The sequence below is a fragment of the Rhinatrema bivittatum genome, chromosome 5, assembly GCF_901001135.1.
Source record: "Rhinatrema bivittatum chromosome 5, aRhiBiv1.1, whole genome shotgun sequence".
NCBI classification, from domain to species: domain Eukaryota; kingdom Metazoa; phylum Chordata; class Amphibia; order Gymnophiona; family Rhinatrematidae; genus Rhinatrema; species Rhinatrema bivittatum.
Window position 1 is genome coordinate 376,786,118 of NC_042619.1, and position 19,170 is coordinate 376,805,287.

The window sequence follows — 19,170 nt, forward strand, 5'->3', positions numbered from 1 at the left end:
TCACTCCCTCGCACACACACATTGACTCACACAAGCACTCTCCCTGACTCACATATACACCACACACACACAGAAGCACCCTCCCTGCCTCACACACAGAAGCACCTTCCCTGTCACACACAGAAGCACCATTCCTTTCTCACATACACACACACACAGAAGCACCATTTCTTTCTCACATACACACATACACACACAGAAGCACCATTCCTTTCTCAAATACACACATACAGACACACACACACACACACACACACACACACAGAAGCACCATTCCTTTCTCACATACACACACACAGAAGAACCATTCCTTTCTCACATACACACATACAGTAGCACCATTCCTTTCTCACATACACACACACACACAGAAGCACCATTCATTTCTCACATACACACACACACAAGCACCATTCCTTTCTCACATATACACACATACAGAAGCACCATTCCTTTCTCACATACACACACACACACACACACACACACACACACACACACACAAGCACCATTCCTTTCTCACAAACACACAGAAGCACCATTCCTTTCACACATACACACAGAAGCACCAATCCTTTCTCATTAACACATAAACACATACACACACACACACACACACACACAGAAGCACCATTCCTTTCTCATATACACACATGCACACACACACACACAACACACAGAAGTACCATTCCTTTCTCACATACACACACACACACACAGTAGCACCATTCCTCTCTCACATACACACACACACACACAGAAGCACCATTCCTTTCTCATAAACACATAAACACATACACACACACACACACACAGAAGCACCATTCCTTTCTCATATACACACATGCACACACACACACACACACACACAACACACAGAAGTACCATTCCTTTCTCACATACACACATACACACACACACACACACAGTAGCACCATTCCTCTCTCACATACACACACACACACACAGAAGCACCATTCCTTTCTCACATACACACATACACACACACAGTAGCACCATTCCTCTCTCACATACACACACACACACACACACAGAAGCACCATTCCTTTCTCATATAAACACATGCACACACACACAATACACACACAAACACACACACAGAAGCACCGTTCCTTTCTCATACACACACACACACAGAAGCACCATTCCTTTCTCACATATACACATACACACACACACAGAAGCACCATTCCTTTCTCATATAAACACATGCACACACACACAATACACACACAAACACACACACACACACAGAAGCACCGTTCCTTTCTCACATACACACACACAGAGAAGCACCATTCCTTTCTTACATACACACATACACACACACACACACACAGAAGCACCTTTCTCACATACACACACACCCAGAAGCACCATTCCTTTCTCACATACACACAGACACACACACCCAGAAGCACCATTCCTTTTTCACATACACACATACATACACACAGAAGCACTATTCCTTTCTCACATACACACACACACACAGAAGCACCATTCCTTTCTCATACAAACACACACACACAAACACACACAGAAGCACCATTCCTTTCTCACATATACACATACACACACACACACACACACACACACACAGAAGCACCATTCCTTTCTCATATACACACAGAAGGACCCCTCCGATCTAAGGCCCCCAGCTGTACAGCTGGTCTCCGGCGGCGGTTAGCAGCACCGGTGTTCACTTCTTCGGCCCCGCTGGCCTTGATTTTAATTTCTTCAGCCCCTGCTGGCTTGGTCTCCGGCGGGGGCTGAAGAAATTAAAATCGAGGCTGGTGGCCTCGATTTTAATTTATTCGGCCTCTGCCGGCTTGGTCTCCGGCGGGAGCTGGCTGGGCGGCTCCCATCTTCATTTCTTCGGCCCCTGCCGGCTTGGTCTCCCACAGGAGCTGGCTGATCTTCTTTTCTTCGGCCTCCGCCAGCCTCGATTTTTATTTCTTCGGCCCCATCTGGCTTGGTCTCCGGCAGAGGCTGGCTGGGCGGCGCCCATCTTCATTTTTTCGGACCCTGCCAGCTTGGTCTCTCACGGGGGATGGCTGATCTTCTTTTCTTCAGCTTCCGCTGGCCTCAATTTTTATTTCTTCGGCCCCCGTTGGCTTGGTCTCCGGCGTGGGCTGGCTGGGAGGCACTGAGGATGGGCTGAGGAAGAGCCACTCAGTCGAGACCACATGACCAGCTAGACCGGCCCACCGGGGGAAGCCCGATCCCCCGATAGGCCAATCTGCTCCTGGGGACCACTTTTGGCTGACAAGTCAGGAGGGTCTGCATGATTTGCAGATAGACTGAGCAAAAAGGTGGACTAATTGATAAAACTGCTAATTTCATTCTCGCGCACATATTACAAAATTCAAGGAAGGACATGTGTAAAAACCCACATTTGCTAAGAAAACTATGCGAGTCCAATCTTCTTGTGTAAATGATTAAAATTAGGAGCACAAATATGCAATTAGAGCTGAATTGCGACACTTATCCAGATGAAATTTGACCACAGCACTCTTTACTTAAGGGCTTAGTTGTACACGATGCATTGTTTAATATATACATTTGTGGTAACTTAGGGAAATTGCGGCTTGGAAACAGCCAGTAGGATAAAAGGAGGCAGACTCTGGCTGTTTCCTTATATACACTTGTGCTTACAGAGCAAAACAAAATAGAAACTGCTCACTTTGCAGTGCAGGGTGCAAACGAAACGTAACTGGTCTTCTCATACACTGGCTTTCTGCCTGCTTTCCTGGGCCTGTCTAACCCTTCTGGGCCCTGCCTTCTTAAACTAGTGAAACCCAGGGGTAAAATTAAATATAAGAACAAAATAAATTGCCATACTGGGCCAGACCAAGGGTCCATTAAGCCCAGTATCCTGTTTCCAACAGTTGCCAAACCTGGCCACAAGAACCTGGCAAGAACCCAAACACTAAGTAGATCCCATGCTACTGATGCCAGTAATAGCAGTGGCTATTCTCACAGGGCCGGATTTTAATACTTACGTGTGGGCGTACATTTGTGCGTGCAACCTGTGGGTATCACTGTTCAATCCCACATATGGAGTCATGCCTAGGATTTTTTTTTCTAAAGCTTTGCACAGAAAAAAAACCCCAGCCTCCAAGAAAGTGTCTGTTTGGAGTACAGAAAGAGTTGTGGAAAAGACCTGTGGTTCCAAATGTAGTACAGAACATAGGGGGCCTGTGGCTCTAAAATAATGTACAGAGTGCAGGGGTGCACAGAGCATGGTAGCTTGTGGAAAGTATGTGTGGCTCAGAAGCTGCATTGAAAAAAAAAAGTTTAAAAGTTTCAGGTAGCGAGGAAACTGAGTAGGCCTGGTTGAAGAGACAGCCAGGAAGTGGTAGGTTTGTACCGGCTAACGGGAGAAGCCCAGCTGGAGGTAGAAGGGAATTAAATGTGATTTAGTCAATGCAGGTTACACAAATGTATGTATGTATGTATGTATTTATTTATTTATTTATTTATTTATTTATTTATTGCCTTGAAAAAAGAAGAGGAAGGAACACTGGTGCAGCAAGGCTGCGCTGAGCAGGGTGTGGCCCTGGAAAAGCTGCCAGAATGGGCTGTGAATGCAGTGAATGCAAATAGGGTGGGGCACTCTTCCAGCAAAAAAGCCTCTCTGCAGGAAAGGAGTGGAGCAGCTAAGGTACTGCAGCACCAGAATGCAGCAGTCTGAGAGCATGACTGAAGGAAGCTGGCAAGCACTGATCCAGAATCTCCAGGAGAGAGATAGGAAGTTACATGAGAGCCTTGCAAGGAGTCTGCAAGCCTGGGCTGAGCAAAAACAGAACCCAGGAACCACATTTGGCCATGGTCAACTTCTATTTGGAGTGGAGTTTCATGGCCTTGAGGGGGCACTACAGATTGGCCAGTGGGCTATAACACCAATTGTCCAAAGGCTGGTGCTATAGGTGATCCTGAGGAAGACCCCTGTAGGATGCTAAAACACTACTGGGAGTCCAGAGAATGCTCCTGTGAAAAGCCCTGAGGGGTCAGTGAAGAACCCTGAGAGAGGGGTCACAGAGAGCCCTGGAGAGGGCAACACAGACTGCCAAGGAGGGAGCAGTATTTGAAGTTGGTGCTACAGATGGTCCCGAAGAAGAACCTGTAAGGTGCCCAAGCACTACCGGGAGGACAAAGATGACTCCTATGAGAAGCTCAGAGAGAGAGGGGGCATGGAAAGGCAAGCGAAAGATGCCATGGAGATTCCAGAGGGTGTTGTTGTGGAGACCCCAGTGAGTAAGTCTGCGGAGGATCGAGTGACAGGCATGGGTGAGTGGTCAGTGTACAAAGGTGGAAATTGCAGAGAGCCCAGAGGGAGGTGCTGCAGAGGATACAGAAGAGGAAACCACAGCGAGCCCAGAGGGAGGCACCATGGAGACTCTGGAAACTGAGGATACAGGGGAGCCAAGGAGGGGGTCTACATCAGACATACAAGATGCCAGGAAACGGGCGCAGCTGGTCATAGAGGTACCGGCACAGGTCCATAAATCTCCATCTGGTGGAATTCGAACCTGGAGCCAGCAAAGGACTTAATTAAAGGACTGGGGATGTGCACTGCATGAACAGCACATTGGGTGGTGGTCATGATGATGTCGAGGGTAACCTAAGAGATCGGGTGAGCATGTAATTATGTCCTGTTCCCAAGCATAGTTGGTAGAAAGCCAGAGGAAGGGGAATGGTATGTCTTAGACCCATTAGGTCCAAGCTAAGGGGAGGGGTATGTGAGCAGTGCCCCTAGTGTTCCCTTATTTACCTGTGCAGGACCGAGCTAGAAGCCTGGTCCACCTTAAATTCCTTAAGGAGAGTATGCTCTATTGGTAGGATTCTGCGGGGCAGGTGGAGCTAGAGTGTAACCAGATCCGGGGGAATAAAAGCTGGGATCCAGGTTGAGATAAACAGACCAGGCCCAGATCTCCAGGAGGAAGTAATGTAACACTTTTCAAACACTGAGCTGAGACGAAGATGAACTGAGAGTGCTGAGGGAAGCAGTACTGAACTTAAATAAAAAGAGTACACTATTCTGAAGGGAAGATAGTCTACTGTTGTGCATGTGTGAAACTGTAATAAAGATATTCTGTTTTAAGCAAGGCTGGAATCAGACTAGTTTGTCTCCAGGCCTGTGGGAATCACCGCTTGTTCCCACAATTCCAAATATTCTTTCTTAAAATAAGCCTCAGTTTCATGCTTTGTTCTCCAGTGTATTATGGGAACTGGCCACGGAGGGCCATGGCTGGCTCCCTTCACCTGCCGCTCTCGCGCCGGTGTCCTGACTGGCCCAGGGACTCTGGTGGCGACTGGGAGCCGCGGTGGATGCGCCCTGCCACGCGGGTCTCGCGCCAGACTTCCGCCGCTGTGCCTGGATCCTCTGGCCCTGCCCCCCTCCCTGCCCCTGTTTGCAAGCCCCGGGACTTACACGCATCCCAGGGCTTTTCGCGCGTCGCCGGGCCTTTTTAAAAATAGGCCCCGGCGCACGTAAACCTGCCCGATTTACACGCGTAATCCTTTTAAAATCTGGCCCTGTGTTTGTTTTACATGAGGGGTGATTTTGTGTGATAATATCTACACATTCTTTGCTGCTGTATTTATTGAACACTGCCTTTGTTTTTATGCAAGGTTTGAATGAGTGTGTGGCAGGTCTGTGCTTGGGATAAGTGTGAAAGGTTATGTGAGTGGTTTTAGGTAGATGGTATGAATGACATTGGGATAATGTGGGTTGATTCTTTATGGGAGGGTGGGTTGGGGGTATGAAAAGTGTTAGAACAAAGTTCGAATTAAAGAAAATGTTATAGCAATATAGTGTAATAAGATATGCAGAAACAGTGAAGTGTTACAATACAAAGTTTAAACAAGAAGATTGATGTTGTAGTACATTTATAGTGACTGTTTTTTTCCTGAAAGGGAATTAGGATTTTTAGAATTTATTGACAGACGGTGTTAGGTGTTTAGTTGTGTTTTAGTAAAAAAAAAAAAAAAGAATGATTGATGATTACATGATGTTAAGCACATTGTTGGAAGTTAGAAGCACAAGTCATTAGTGCCTACCCCGTGCTGTACGATAGTTATTCAAATAGTTATCAATGTGTGTTTATCCACTTTTTGTGGTGAATTAGATTTCCACATGGTGTTTAATGCAACTGCAACATTGCTCCCCACTTACGGGCCGATACAGTACAGTGCGCTCCGACGGAGCGCACTGTTAACCCTCTATCGGATGTGCATTTTCGACGCGCTAGCATTACCCCTTATTCAGTAAGGGGCCGAAAACGCAGGTCCAACCCCCCAAACCTAATAGTGCCCGTAACATGCAAATGCATGTTGAGGGCCCTATTAGGTATTCCCGCGCGATTCAGAAAACAAAATGTGCAGCCAAGCCGCACATTTTGCTTTCAGAAATTAGCGCCTACCCAAAGATAGGCGCTAATTTCTTCGGGCACCGGGAAAGTGCACAGAAAAGCAGTAAAAACTGCTTTTCTGTGCACCCTCTGACAATATCATGGCGATATTAAGTCGGAGGTTCCGAAAGTTACCAAAAGTAAAAACCTAATAGTGCCCGTAACATGCAAATGCATATTGATGGCCCTATTAGGTATTCCCACGCGATTCAGAAAACAAAATGTGCAGCCAAGCCGCACATTTTGCTTTCAGATGCCGGCAAAAGTTCTTCGGGCACCGGGAAAGTGCACAGAAAAGCAGTAAAAACTGCTTTTCTGTGCACCCTCTGACAATATCATGGCGATATTAAGTCGGTGGTTCCGAAAGTTACCAAAAGTTAAAAAAAAAAAAAAAAAAAAATTTGGCCCGCGGCTCGAAAACCAATTTTACCGGTGTACGGTTTCCGAACCCGTGGCTGTCAGCGGGCTCGAGAACCGATGCCGGCAAAATTGAGCGTCAGCTGTCATCCCCGCTGACAGCCGCCACTCCGGTCCAAAAGGAGGCGCTAGGGATGCTCTAGTGTCCCAAGCGCCTCCTTTTGCCTGTTTTTACTGCCGGGCCTAATTTGCATAGTGAATCGCGCGCACAAGATAGTGGCCTGTGCACGCGCCGGCTCTCCCACGGACTTTACTGTATCAGCCCGTTAGTGGGGGAAAAGAGGGATTGGATTTAGAAGACAACCAAGGGCCCCGACTTCCATGGTCTGGGATACTGATATGCAGACATAAGGGAAAAATCACAGGACTGCTTCTATGGCCAAGTCCTATAGGAAACGAAGAAAGGGTGCATAGGGGTAACTTGCCGGTACGGCGGTTGCTACCCTTAACCAATAAGCCTTGATACTTTTGATGCAACTCCAACATTTGCTCTCTGCTTCAACAGCAGGGGAAAAGGGGAATTGCATTTATACAGCAACCAAAGAGGGCTCCGACTTTTACGGTTTGGGAAACTGATAAGCAAAAGAGTAACCTGAACGGGGCAGCAGTTACTGCCCTTAACAGAAGACATGGATTGCTTCCCTTAACAAATAAGCCTTGGAGCTTTTGCTGCAACTGCAACATCGCTCTCTGCTTCAAATGTGGAGGGAAAGAGAAATTTGGATTCAGGGACAACCAACACGAGCCATGACTTTTTTTACAGTCTGGGGTACTGATGCGCAGATATTAAGGGAAAAAACCCCACAGAACTGCTTCTACGACCAAGTCCATAAGCAAAGCGCGCCAAGCAGCACTGACCGATACATGGGGGTAAACTGCATGGCAGATACTAGCAAGGGAAGCTTGCTGGGAAGGCTGGATGGACCATCGGTCCTTTTCTGCCATCATTTCTATGTTTCTATGATGCAAAGTAGGAGGAACCACAGAAAGCAGCATTGTGCAAAAAAATAAAAAGTCTTTGGGGGGAAAAAAACAATTCTGGGAGCCCAATATACACACACAATATGCACAGTCCAGGCTGTATATATTGTGCCGGCAGCGGGAGAAAACTGACGCTCGTATTGAGCATCCGTTTTCCTAACCTGCACTGACAGCCACATCTCCTGGGCGCCCAATTCCGAGGAGGCACTAGGGATGCACAATTTCTCCCTAGCGCCTCGTTTTTTTGTGCCGCAGCTCATTAGCCTACTGCGTCGCGCGCCCGGGAGAGGCGGGTGGGCGCACGTTGGGAAAGCAGGCACTCAATCATGAGTGCCCGTTTTTCACGCGCCGATAATGCATCCACCTGAATCTGCACTGATGAATTTCTACACCTTCAAAACGTGCATTTTACTCTGAACTAACAGTAACAACATTTCTACGGGTGATTTTATTTTCCAGAGAAAACTGCAGATATTCCCAAGCATGCCTTCACTGCTGGAATGATGATTGCAGTACTGTTTTCAGCAATAACCGTCGCTGTGATAGTTGTGTGTTTGATATTCAGAGTGGACCTAATCTTATTATACAGGGATCTAACAGGAAAGGATGAAACACTTGCAGGTAAGTGCTTTCTACTGGCCTTTTTTTGTGTGTGGGTTTTCTTATATATTTTTTTTACTTTACACCTGTTAATGCATAAAATCGATTTTTATGCACTGGAATATTTATATATATATATTTATATATATATATATATATGTAAAATTTTACATGCACATAGAAATGAATCAAAATAAAATAACTTCATATCACTCGTTTATTTTTTTAATTTCATTTTGTTTTATTGGCAGTGTGGGTTCAGTTTCATGTCCTTTTATTTATTTCACTCAGTTTTGATTTTGGTATGTGCAATTTTAAAATAGCACATACGACATCCATATCCAGCGTAAAGTCCCCAGACTTTCTGCCATCACCCCAGACCCCCTAGGCTTACCCCAAGTTCACCCGTGAAGCCTAGGGTCCATAGAGGAGCAGAACAATTACCAGTCACTTCTGCCCTGCCACTGTTGTATTCCAATATGCTGCCAGCTGATCTGAAGCTGGCTCTGTTTTGGAGTACAGCAGTAATTCAAAATAGTGATGATAGGTCAGCCAGCGCCATTTTGGAACTCGGCACCAATGGGGAAGAAACTATTGGAGATCATTCCTCTACTCCTTTTAATTCACAATAGAATAAGAGACTTACCAGGGCAGTTTCTGGGAGATGGGAAGGCCTAAGTGTTTTTTGGGGTTTTTTTTTTATGATTGGGACAGAATTTGTAAAAATGCAAGAAAATGAAAAGGCACAAGATTGTGTTCATTTTTCTTTTGTTTCATTTTTAACCCCTGGGCTGAGATCCTCACTGAGGGAGTCCACAGGCAATCAAAAATTCCAAGGGCATAAGACGTCCAAACTTTTTATGCTGTCCTTGTCCCTCTGTTTTCCAGGATTCTCTGTCAGGAGAAAGTGATCTCTAAAGCACTGAGCATTGTATACAAGTCTTTAACATGCACAGTAATTATTAGAAGTTGAATACAGTTCCAATGTAACATTACTGATAATTAATGAAGATATGAAATGATGCCAGTAAACAAGTTTCTCACAGGACAAGCAGGATGGTAGTCCTCACATATGGGTGACATCACAGGATGGAGCCCTGTATGGAAAACGTTTCTGTTAAAGTTTCTATAAAGCTTTGACTGACACTGGCACACTGAGTGCACTGAGCATGCTCAGCCTGCAATTATCCCTGTGACCACAGGTGTCTCCCTCAGTCTTCTTTTTTTCACTCTGCAGTAAGCATAGCGGTTAGGAGCTCTGTGAGAAATTCTAACACTTTTTCCACACGGAAACACTTAAACTTTTACTTCACAAACACTTTTTGTCTGCATGGGTCTCCCTTCGCGTACATTTATTCAATGCTCGGTGAGTACTATGCCCTGTTTTTTTGGTCGGTTCCTGTCACCTCCCTGGCCTGCCAACCGACTGCGGCCTTCCCTCGCCCTATGTTTTCATAGTTAGCCACACATAGCCTGCGAGTGTCCCTCTGCGACACTCTGCCTGGTTATTAGCGCTAGTGGGACAGTGACTTCCACGGTTTCCGTTGCCGCCAGGGCCTCTGTCGAATCCAGGTCCTTCGATTTCCTCGGTACCCTCATGCAGTTGATGCTCCCTTTGCTACCGTCGGTATCCCCCTTCCAGACCGTCCTGCATTCTTCGATGCCATCGGTACCCCTCCCCCGTGGTACATTGATGCCATCATTCCCTGCATCGATTCTATCAGTGCCATCCATGTTTTTCATCCATGGCACTGATTTTTCCCTGGGTTTCATTGATGCCATCATTGCTCAGAATGATGCCATCGCTGCACACCCTTGTGTCATTGATTCCATCGTTACCCGGGTCGAAGCCATTGTCGCCCAGGGCACTTCCATCGATGCCAGGATAATTTCCATCGATGCCATCGTCTATTCCATTGGTGCCATCGATGCCCAGATCGATTCAATCAGTGCCATCGTCGATTACATCGATGCCCAGGTCGATTCCATCGGCATTGATGCCTGGATCAATGCCATCAATGCCCAGGTCGATGCCATTGGTAGGTCGATTCCATCGATGGCATCGATACCAATGATGATTCCATTGATGCCAAGGTCAATTCCATTGATGGCATCGATGCCAATGTCGATGTCATCAGTGCCCATGTTGGTGCCATTGATGCCCATACTGGTACCATTGATGCCATCAATGCCATTGGTGCCCAAGTCAATATCATCAATGCCGTCAACACCCGTGGCCATGCCACCAATGCCATTGGCGCCTGCCTCCATACATCGATGCTGTCAACACCCACATCATTTCCATCAATGTCTTCAACATTCCTATCGATGCGATCATTGACTCCGTTGATGCCGGCATCATTTTTTTCCGATGCCAACGATGTTTTTCGATTTTTCGATGCCACATTGTTTCCATAGATACCTATGCCGATGCCATCAGTGCTTTCGTCACTGTTATCCTTGCTCTGCCCGGGTCATCGATGTTTTTTCATATATATATTTTTGACAATGCCCTCGAGGCTGCTTTGGCCGCCATCGACACTGTCAATACCGATATAGCACCTCCACATAATGCCCTCACCTAAACACAGTGCTCCATGCTTTGGTTTTTTCTTAAAGCCCCGTATTAGCCTACAACACTACATAGTGCCAGGAGCAGTGCAGGCATGCTGACAGTCCATCAACATTCACCATCCAAGACAGCAATGTCATCCAACTCGGCACTGGGGAAAGACCGGGCCGAGCACCGTGGCACTCATTGTCACTGGCACGGTGACCGTCTGCCACCGACGCCATCCAGCACATTGATGCTATCCTTGGTGCTGGAGAATGCCCGGGCCGAGCAACATCACCACTGCCATTGCCACTGTTCCACACAGTGCTGGCAGTCCTTGGTGCTCAAGAAACACTGGAATGAATTCCGAAGAATTCTGGACTGGTGTCACGACACATCGAGCCGCTGCAACGAGGGCCGGGTTCACGAGTCATAATGGCTCCCCTGTACCCAAGGCATGCCCCACCAACATCGGTGTGGGATTGTGGCCCTCCACAAATTACTGTGGTAGCGCCAGCCACGCTCAGCCTGTCTCCTCTATACCTGTGCTACCATACCAGGTTTCAGAGTTGAGATGGATGTTACGTCCGACAGGCTTCCCCTCGATGACTCCTGAAATCCACGGAGCCATCAATCTTCACCGGCTCGTCCTTCGGCGATCCATGTCAGATAGTAAGTAGTCTAATCCTGCTTCAGCGGCATTCCCATTGAGATCTGTTCTCTAATTTGGGCCTCATGGTTCGAAAAGTTCTAGGTCGCCTGTCTTCACATATCGCTATTGCCAGCTTTGTCAGACACCATACCAAGAGAACCTCTCTACCATTTATTTGGGACTGCATCAGGACATCCTCCCGTTGTCAGCAACGGGACCCTGTACTGATTAATACTCTGGCTTCTGGTTCCTGATTCAGGACCGAAGTTCCAGATGGATTCACTGATCTGCTAAATACAAGATCAAGCAAATACTGCCTCAAGTGCAAGTCAACCTCGAAACCTGGTGACAGGTCTCGACGTTTTCTTGTACAGACCACAGAAATGCGGGTAAGACTTTACCGCTCATGCTCCCTTGGGAGGTTACATGATATCCAGGTTACATCAGCCCCACCAGTTGGACACCTCCGGGCCTCTCAACTTGCCAGATGTCAGAGCGGCCACCCCACTCTGTACCAAGATTCACGGTACACTCCCCCGGACGCTACAAAGCACAGGAGGGAGGGGGTTGGGGAGTTTTAATTTCACTATTCTTTCTTTCAACAGAAAGTAGTTACTCTCCGCCCATCCTGGGCCTCAGAAATACCAACTTTCTTCAGAAGGCACAGGTAAAATGGTATCCCTCGTCACCATGCTTCCATATTGCAGTAAGTAGATTGCCTCTAATCTTTCTATGTGCTTCATGGTGAGTCAACAATATTACATTCCCAAGCTCTGCTGGTTGCACCAGCTCCGGCAACTGGGGTATTTCATTAAATCACTATCGGTGACTGCTGTTTCTCTACAGACTACAACATCATTCACGCTTTTCCTTGCATGGACAGCTGCATAACCACAGTCAATCCAAGCAAGGAGCTCTAACTTCTTCATGACTCGCTATAAATCTACTACCTGGAATTGCTGTCACTGCCATAAATCCCTTATAGAACACTTCTGCACATCACAGTCACAACAACCTTCCTGTCCAGCAACCGCGCAGACATTAAAACAAATTCCTATATGTCCCTGCGTGCATATTCCATACCTTCAGCCCCCTCAATTCTTTCATTGTCAGGCCATGGGGTCTTTTCACTATGTACTTTCCTCATAGATCCAAAATTGTTATGGGTTAGGTTCAGTGAAATTTTATTATCAGTGGGTCTAAGCTGTTCAACCGCTTTCATCCCTCATCCACATTGCCGATCTAGAACCAAAACCTAGTCTGCTCCTGCTAATGCTCGCATTTACTCAGGGTTGTAAAGTTTGACCTAACATCTTCTCAACCCAATATGCATCTATTCCGCTCCAGTCACAGTTTCACATGAACTTCCTGAAGTTTGTAGCCATGAGTTATGCCCTTATGCCTTCCAATACTGCCTCTGCAACAAATCTTTGTGCATACAGACATACAGCATGGGGACAATGTGCTTTTCCAACACACAAGCATGGATAACCTCTTAGCTGCTCTGCTAGGAAGCTCCGCAGATCTACCCTTGGCCCTTGCTCGCTCCATGCGTCCTCGGGCCACTTATCTGACAGACTTACTGAATGCACTAACAGACCATCTCCATATAGGTTTCCATCTTCTTGAATGGTCTCGGACTACATGTGTAGCGAGAGAAATCTTCTAGCACCGAGGTCAACCTAACTTGCCCTCTGTGTCCACATTGAACCAATACGGTGCATGGATTCTCCTCCCTACACATATTTCCAATGCGTTCCCATAGGCGCCTTTGTTCCATCAAAGCCCTATTATATGTGTCTCTTCCGCTGCCTCTCATAGCCAGCACTCTTCTAATGCTGAAACGGGACGGGGTTCACTGTTCCTCAGACCCACGTCTTGGCCGAGACCAGTATGCTTCCCATACTTCTTGGTCTATCATACCAGTAACCAATTCACCTTCTCACAAGTCAGTCTCATATCATAGACTCACTGATGTTCTCAGATACTGGTAGCATCACAAAAACCCTTCCACACCCAAATCCTACCATTCAAAATGGCATGATTTACCACATGACGCTTACAAAAGGGTTTTACCCTTTTTCTTTTTTCTACACCACTCTTTTTTCTTACTCCCTCGGATTCTGCTCCCCAGATATCCTTCACATGGGTACACCTTGGTTCCAATTGGGAGTGGGGATACCCGTTTAACAGTCAACCCCTTCTAAGTCAGCTTACCATGGATTATCCACTGATCAAGCTGCCTCTGTTTTCACTAGTCACGGAATGGGACATGTAATTCGTGCTTACAAGACTCATACGTTCTCTATTTGAGCCTTTCCATTCCTCTCACTTAACAGTCTGCCATGGGGAACTCTTTCCCTCATAGACATCACTTCTACCAACATGTTACATACTCACCCGACCCTGCGTTCCTCCGTGACTGAGTGGTTTTACGTTTTCAACTTCATATCCTTCTTAAGGTAGACGTTGCATCTCACCTTACTCAGAATATACTCTGCCCACTTTCCCAACACCTCTCTCTCACCAAAGCAAGAGGGTTTTTCCACTCCTTGGACTGTAATAATGCACGCATTCTATCTAGACTGCACTACACTCCATAGGAATTCCACCTAACTCTTTCCTTCTGTGGCAAGAGCCAAACTGCGAGTTCCAGTAGGCAAACAGACCTATTCCTCCGAATTGACGGACTGTATCTCTTTTCCTACAAGCAAGCATTTCACTACAACACTGTGTGTAACCACACTCTGTTCTGTCCATCCCAGGCTCAATAGCTTACCTTCGGCCGGTGCTGCTTATACATATTTATCAGGCTGCGACCTGGAGCTCTCTCCATATCTTTGCAGCCATTATTGCTTAGATACTACTAGCCGGCATGCTCCATATTTGGCCAGTCCATCTACCCCTATTCTTTTCAGTTTAACTACCCAACATCCTTCCACCAACCCGTTAAGAGTTTCAGGATGCCCTCCATTCCAAATTCCACCCCGTCATTGCGCTTTTTGCGCGTCTTGGGTGCATTTGGTGCACTCTCGGGCATCCTCAGCTCAGTACTCACCCATATGTGAGGACTACCACCCTGCTTGTCCTGTGAGAAAGCAAATGTTGCTTACCTGTAACAGGTGTTCTCACAGGACAGCAGGATGTTAGTCCTTACAAAACCCACCCACCACCCCGCAGAGTTGGGTCTGCATACATAAGAACATGCCATACTGGGTCAGACCAAGAGTCCATCAAGCCCAGCATCCTGTTTCCAACAGTGGCCAATCCAGGCCATAAGAACCTGGCAAGTACCCCAAAACTAAGTCTATTCCATGTAACCATTGCTAATGGCAGTGGCTATTCTCTAAGTGAACTTAATAGCAGGTAATGGACTTCTCCTCCAAGAACTTATCCAATCCTTTTTTAAACACAGCTATACTAACTGCACTAACCGCATCTTCTGGCAACAAATTCCAGAGTTTAATTGTGCGTTGAGTGAAAAAGAACTTTCTCCGATTAGTTTTAAATGTGCCACATGCTAACTTCATGGAGTGCCCTCTAGTCTTTCTATTATCCGAAAGAGTAAAAAACCGATTCACATCTACCTGTTCTAGTCCTCTCATGATTTTAAACACCTCTATCATATCCCCCCTCAGCCATCTCTTCTTCAAGCTGAAAAGTCCTAATCTCTTGTCTTTCTTCATAGGGGAGCTGTTCCATTCCCTTTATCACTCTGTACCTTCTCCACCGCAATTATATCTTTTTTGACATGTGGCAACCCGTATTGTACACAGTATTCAAGGTGCAGTCTCACCATGGAGCGATAGTTTTATATAGTTCCGCTTGCGCTTTTTGCTATAAGATGAGAGTGAGGGAGACACCTGTGGTCACAGGGATAATTGCAGGCTGAGCATGCTCAGAGCACTCAGTGTGCCAGTGTCAGTCAAAGTTTTCCGTACAGGGCTCCTTCCTGTGATGTCACCCTTATGTGAGGACTAACATCCTGCTGTCCTGTGAGAACACCTGTTACAGGTAAGCAACATTTGCTTTTTGTTCCCTGAAACCCATTACATAATTCCGTTCCAATAAATCTGTGACTCTTTAATGCTGTTTAAATTTACTCCTCTGTTTCCACATCCCTTTCCAGTTGCAGCAGTAATTTTGGAGCTTCCTCCCAGAATTGGTGGAATAGGATTCTTTTTAAAATTTAGATGGCATACAATACAATCCCAATTGTCCTACCTTGAACCTGATGATATTTGGTAGTTAAAACTGGAAAGGTACCACAATTCTTTCCTTCATTGTCTCTCCTTCCTCCAGGAATGGATGTGAATCCAATCTTACTGTTGACCTTTGAAGGGTCCTTGGATCTCTATGGGTGAAAGACTCTTAGAAAAACTTCTTTCTTCTGGACAATCACTTAATTCCTTAGACTTTAAGAAATGTAGCTGCCAGTTAAAAAAATAACAATCCAGACTTCAAAAAATAACAAAAAGATGAAGGAAAGGGGGATGAACTTCCTCTAGACCAAAAAAGGAAGTTAAACAATTTCTCAAAAGAGAAGATGAGCTATCCTTTCTTCTTTCCAACCCAGACCTTATTACTCCCTTCTGAAACAAAACGGAACCAAAGAAGTGCAGGAAAACTTCAACCTGCCTCCTCAAAGGTCAATACAAAGATCCACACCTTCTCTAGATGTTTCTCCTTTTTATAGTAAAAAGGAAAAACCAATACAGCAGCTGTCATGGGGGAGCTGTATACCAACTAAAAATTTGGATTGTGCAGAGACCAAATTTTCATCGAGTTTCCTCCATTTGTTTCATAGGTAGCCTCTCTTTGTTTGGTTTGCAATAAACATTCCATTCATTGTAAGATGAATTTTAAAAGCCCAGCATGTGCATAAATTAGGAGATACGTGCTTAAGTGGCTTTACATGTGCTGACCGAATTTTAAAAGCCACCCAGATGCATATATATCCCCAGCTATGTGCATATCACACTTGATTTAATTTAAAAAAAAAAAAAAAAAAAAGGCGTGGTGTGGGTATTTCTGAGCATGTCCAAGAGATATTCGCATAAATACTTACACACCCTTGTTACAGCCCTAACCTCTTCAGCTTCCCTATGAGGAAAGGCTGAAGAGGTTAGGGCTTTTCAGCTTGGAGAAGAGACGGCTGAGGTGGGATACGATAGAGGTCTTTAAGATCATGAGAGGTCTTGAACGAGTAGATGTGACTCGGTTATTTTCACTTTCGAATAATAGAAGGACTAGGGGGCATTCCATGATGTTAGCAAGTAGCACATTTAAGACTAATCGGAGAAAATTCTTTTTCACTCAACACACAATAAAGCTCTGGAATTTGTTGCCAGAGGATATGGTTAGTGCAGTTAGTGTAGCTGGGTTCAGAAAAGGTTTGGATACGTTCTTGGAGGAGAAATCCATTAATGGCTATTAATCAATTTTACTTAGGGAATAGCCACTGCTATTAATTGCATCAGTAGCATGGGATCTTCTTAGTGTTTTGTAATTGCCAGGTTCTTGTGGCCTGGTTTTGGCCTCTTTTGGAAATAGGATGCTGGGCTTGATGGACCCTTGGTCTGACCCAGCATGGCAAGTTCCTATGTTCTTATGTTCTTAAGTCCACTACCGTGTAAGTTTGCTTCTACTAGGGAAGAGATGTAAGTTTTAAAACTAGCCATTTCTACAGGATTTAAAGGGTCTGGGGTAACTGGGGGTCGTGCAGGCTATCAAAGTAGGACCTGGAATGTGGAGGACCTAGCTCGTAACTGGGTGAACTGGTGGATGAACTGGTGAAACTGGCAATAGTGTGGATTCGTGCCTGTTTTAAAATACCGTGACTTATGAGATAGAATCGGGATATGTGCCCACTTAAAACTGGGTACGCGTGAGTACATAGCCAGGCTATTTTATAATGTGATAACATATGTGCGTGCAAGTTATAAAATATCCATGTATCCTGGTGCGCACCAATGCATACATGCCAAAGTGCATTTGCACACCAGTTTGAAATTACTGTCCCTTATTTTCCATTCAAATCAATGGAAGAAGAAATCCCTAGGTCCCATTGACTTAAATAGAAAATAAAAAATGGGCCAGGTCTGGGGCCAAGCCCAGAGGCCTGAGACCGAGTCCCAGAACCAAGGTCTAGGCCCAGTTCGTGGCCCAGCCTGAGGCTGGGTCCCAGCATCATGAGTTAGGCCTGGTCCAAAGTGTAGCCCTGGTACTGAGATCTAGGCCCAGTGCCTGGTTCCATCGCTATGGTCTAGGCCTGGTGACTAGTTCTAGCATGGTGCTGGAGCCTGTCTCTAAGCCAGTTCCTAATGCTGAATTCTAGGTCTGAGGCCAGGCCCTGGTACTTAGCCCTAAGCCTAGGCCTGAAACTGGGCCTTGGACTAATGCTGGGTCTCATCACTCCAGCCTATGTCAGCTCAAGGGCAGGTCCAATCACTGAGGCCTAGACATAGGTGCCTAGCACAAGGCTTGGTCCCATTGCTATAAGGCCTAGGCCTGACGCTTGGGTCACCAATCGGCTTCTTGCCCATTCCTACTAAAGACTTGCTGGTAGGGAAGCATCATTGCAGTCAAGTATTGAAGCTGCACAACAGGCAAAACTATGACAGTTTGTTGATTAAAACAAATCACATTTAATCAGCTTCATGTTCAGAGCTTGGGTGTCATATTAGCTTGGGTCTCCAAAATTACTAGAAATAGATTCAAATTTAATGTCCTTTAATGTTACTTAGCAAAGCAGAGCAATCTTGTTTCTTTATCTTTTAATCAGTCTAAACCAATGTAGTTTATTCTCCAGTTGGTCAATATTTTATTTTATTATTGCACTGAGTTTCTTTAATATAGGTTTCTGTCCATTCTCACGTAATATAATCAATGCTGAACCTATAAATGTATTCATACTGTCCATAGGTTGTCCAGACATTATAAAGAAAATTTAAAGCTATCTTGGATCAAAATATGTAATGTACATTCCTTCTAGTAGAAACCCAGTAGGGTTCTCTACATATCTCTAATAAATAGTGATTTACCTGTGTAAGTTGGCCTAGCTGAAAACTGTCCTTCTCTATCCGGCTAAAAATATATGCAGGCTTCCATAGTGAACATACTTTATACTAAGGCAGGGGGGAATTCAAGGGACTAGGGGAGAAAATGTGAGTACATTCCATTTTCAAACATATGTACATTATTTTACCACCAATCAAATACTTGCAGAAATAGCAGATACAAAGAGTGCAAGTGCTTTCAGCATACATACATTTCTGCAAGCAATAATCTTCTCTAACGGGCCGATACAGTAAGGAGCGGGAGGAAGAGCTCTGTTAGTGGCGGGCTCACCCGCGTTTGCCGCACGCTCAGTCCTGCTCGATACTGTATTTAAATAGCTTGCAAATGCAAGCCTCGTCCAAGAAGTGTCTGTGAAGTGTTAGGCCTGCGCAACCCATTTTACTGTATAGGCGCTTAATACAGCGCCTATACAGTATCCTGGGTGCGCTGGTACCTGTCATTTCAAATGA

The 19,170-nt window shown here is 45.7% G+C and overlaps 1 protein-coding gene across 3 annotated transcripts in view; it reads left to right on the top strand.

The window, feature by feature from the left end:
• Nucleotides 1-19,170, top strand: part of LOC115093115 (interleukin-18 receptor 1-like) — a 101,567-nt gene that overhangs the window by 63,559 nt on the left and 18,838 nt on the right. For all 3 annotated transcript variants that reach the window (XM_029604828.1, XM_029604831.1, XM_029604829.1), the window contains one exon: nt 8,295-8,456. In XM_029604828.1, coding sequence (XP_029460688.1) covers nt 8,295-8,456 — 162 coding nt within the window. The remainder of the gene's footprint in view (nt 1-8,294; nt 8,457-19,170) is intronic.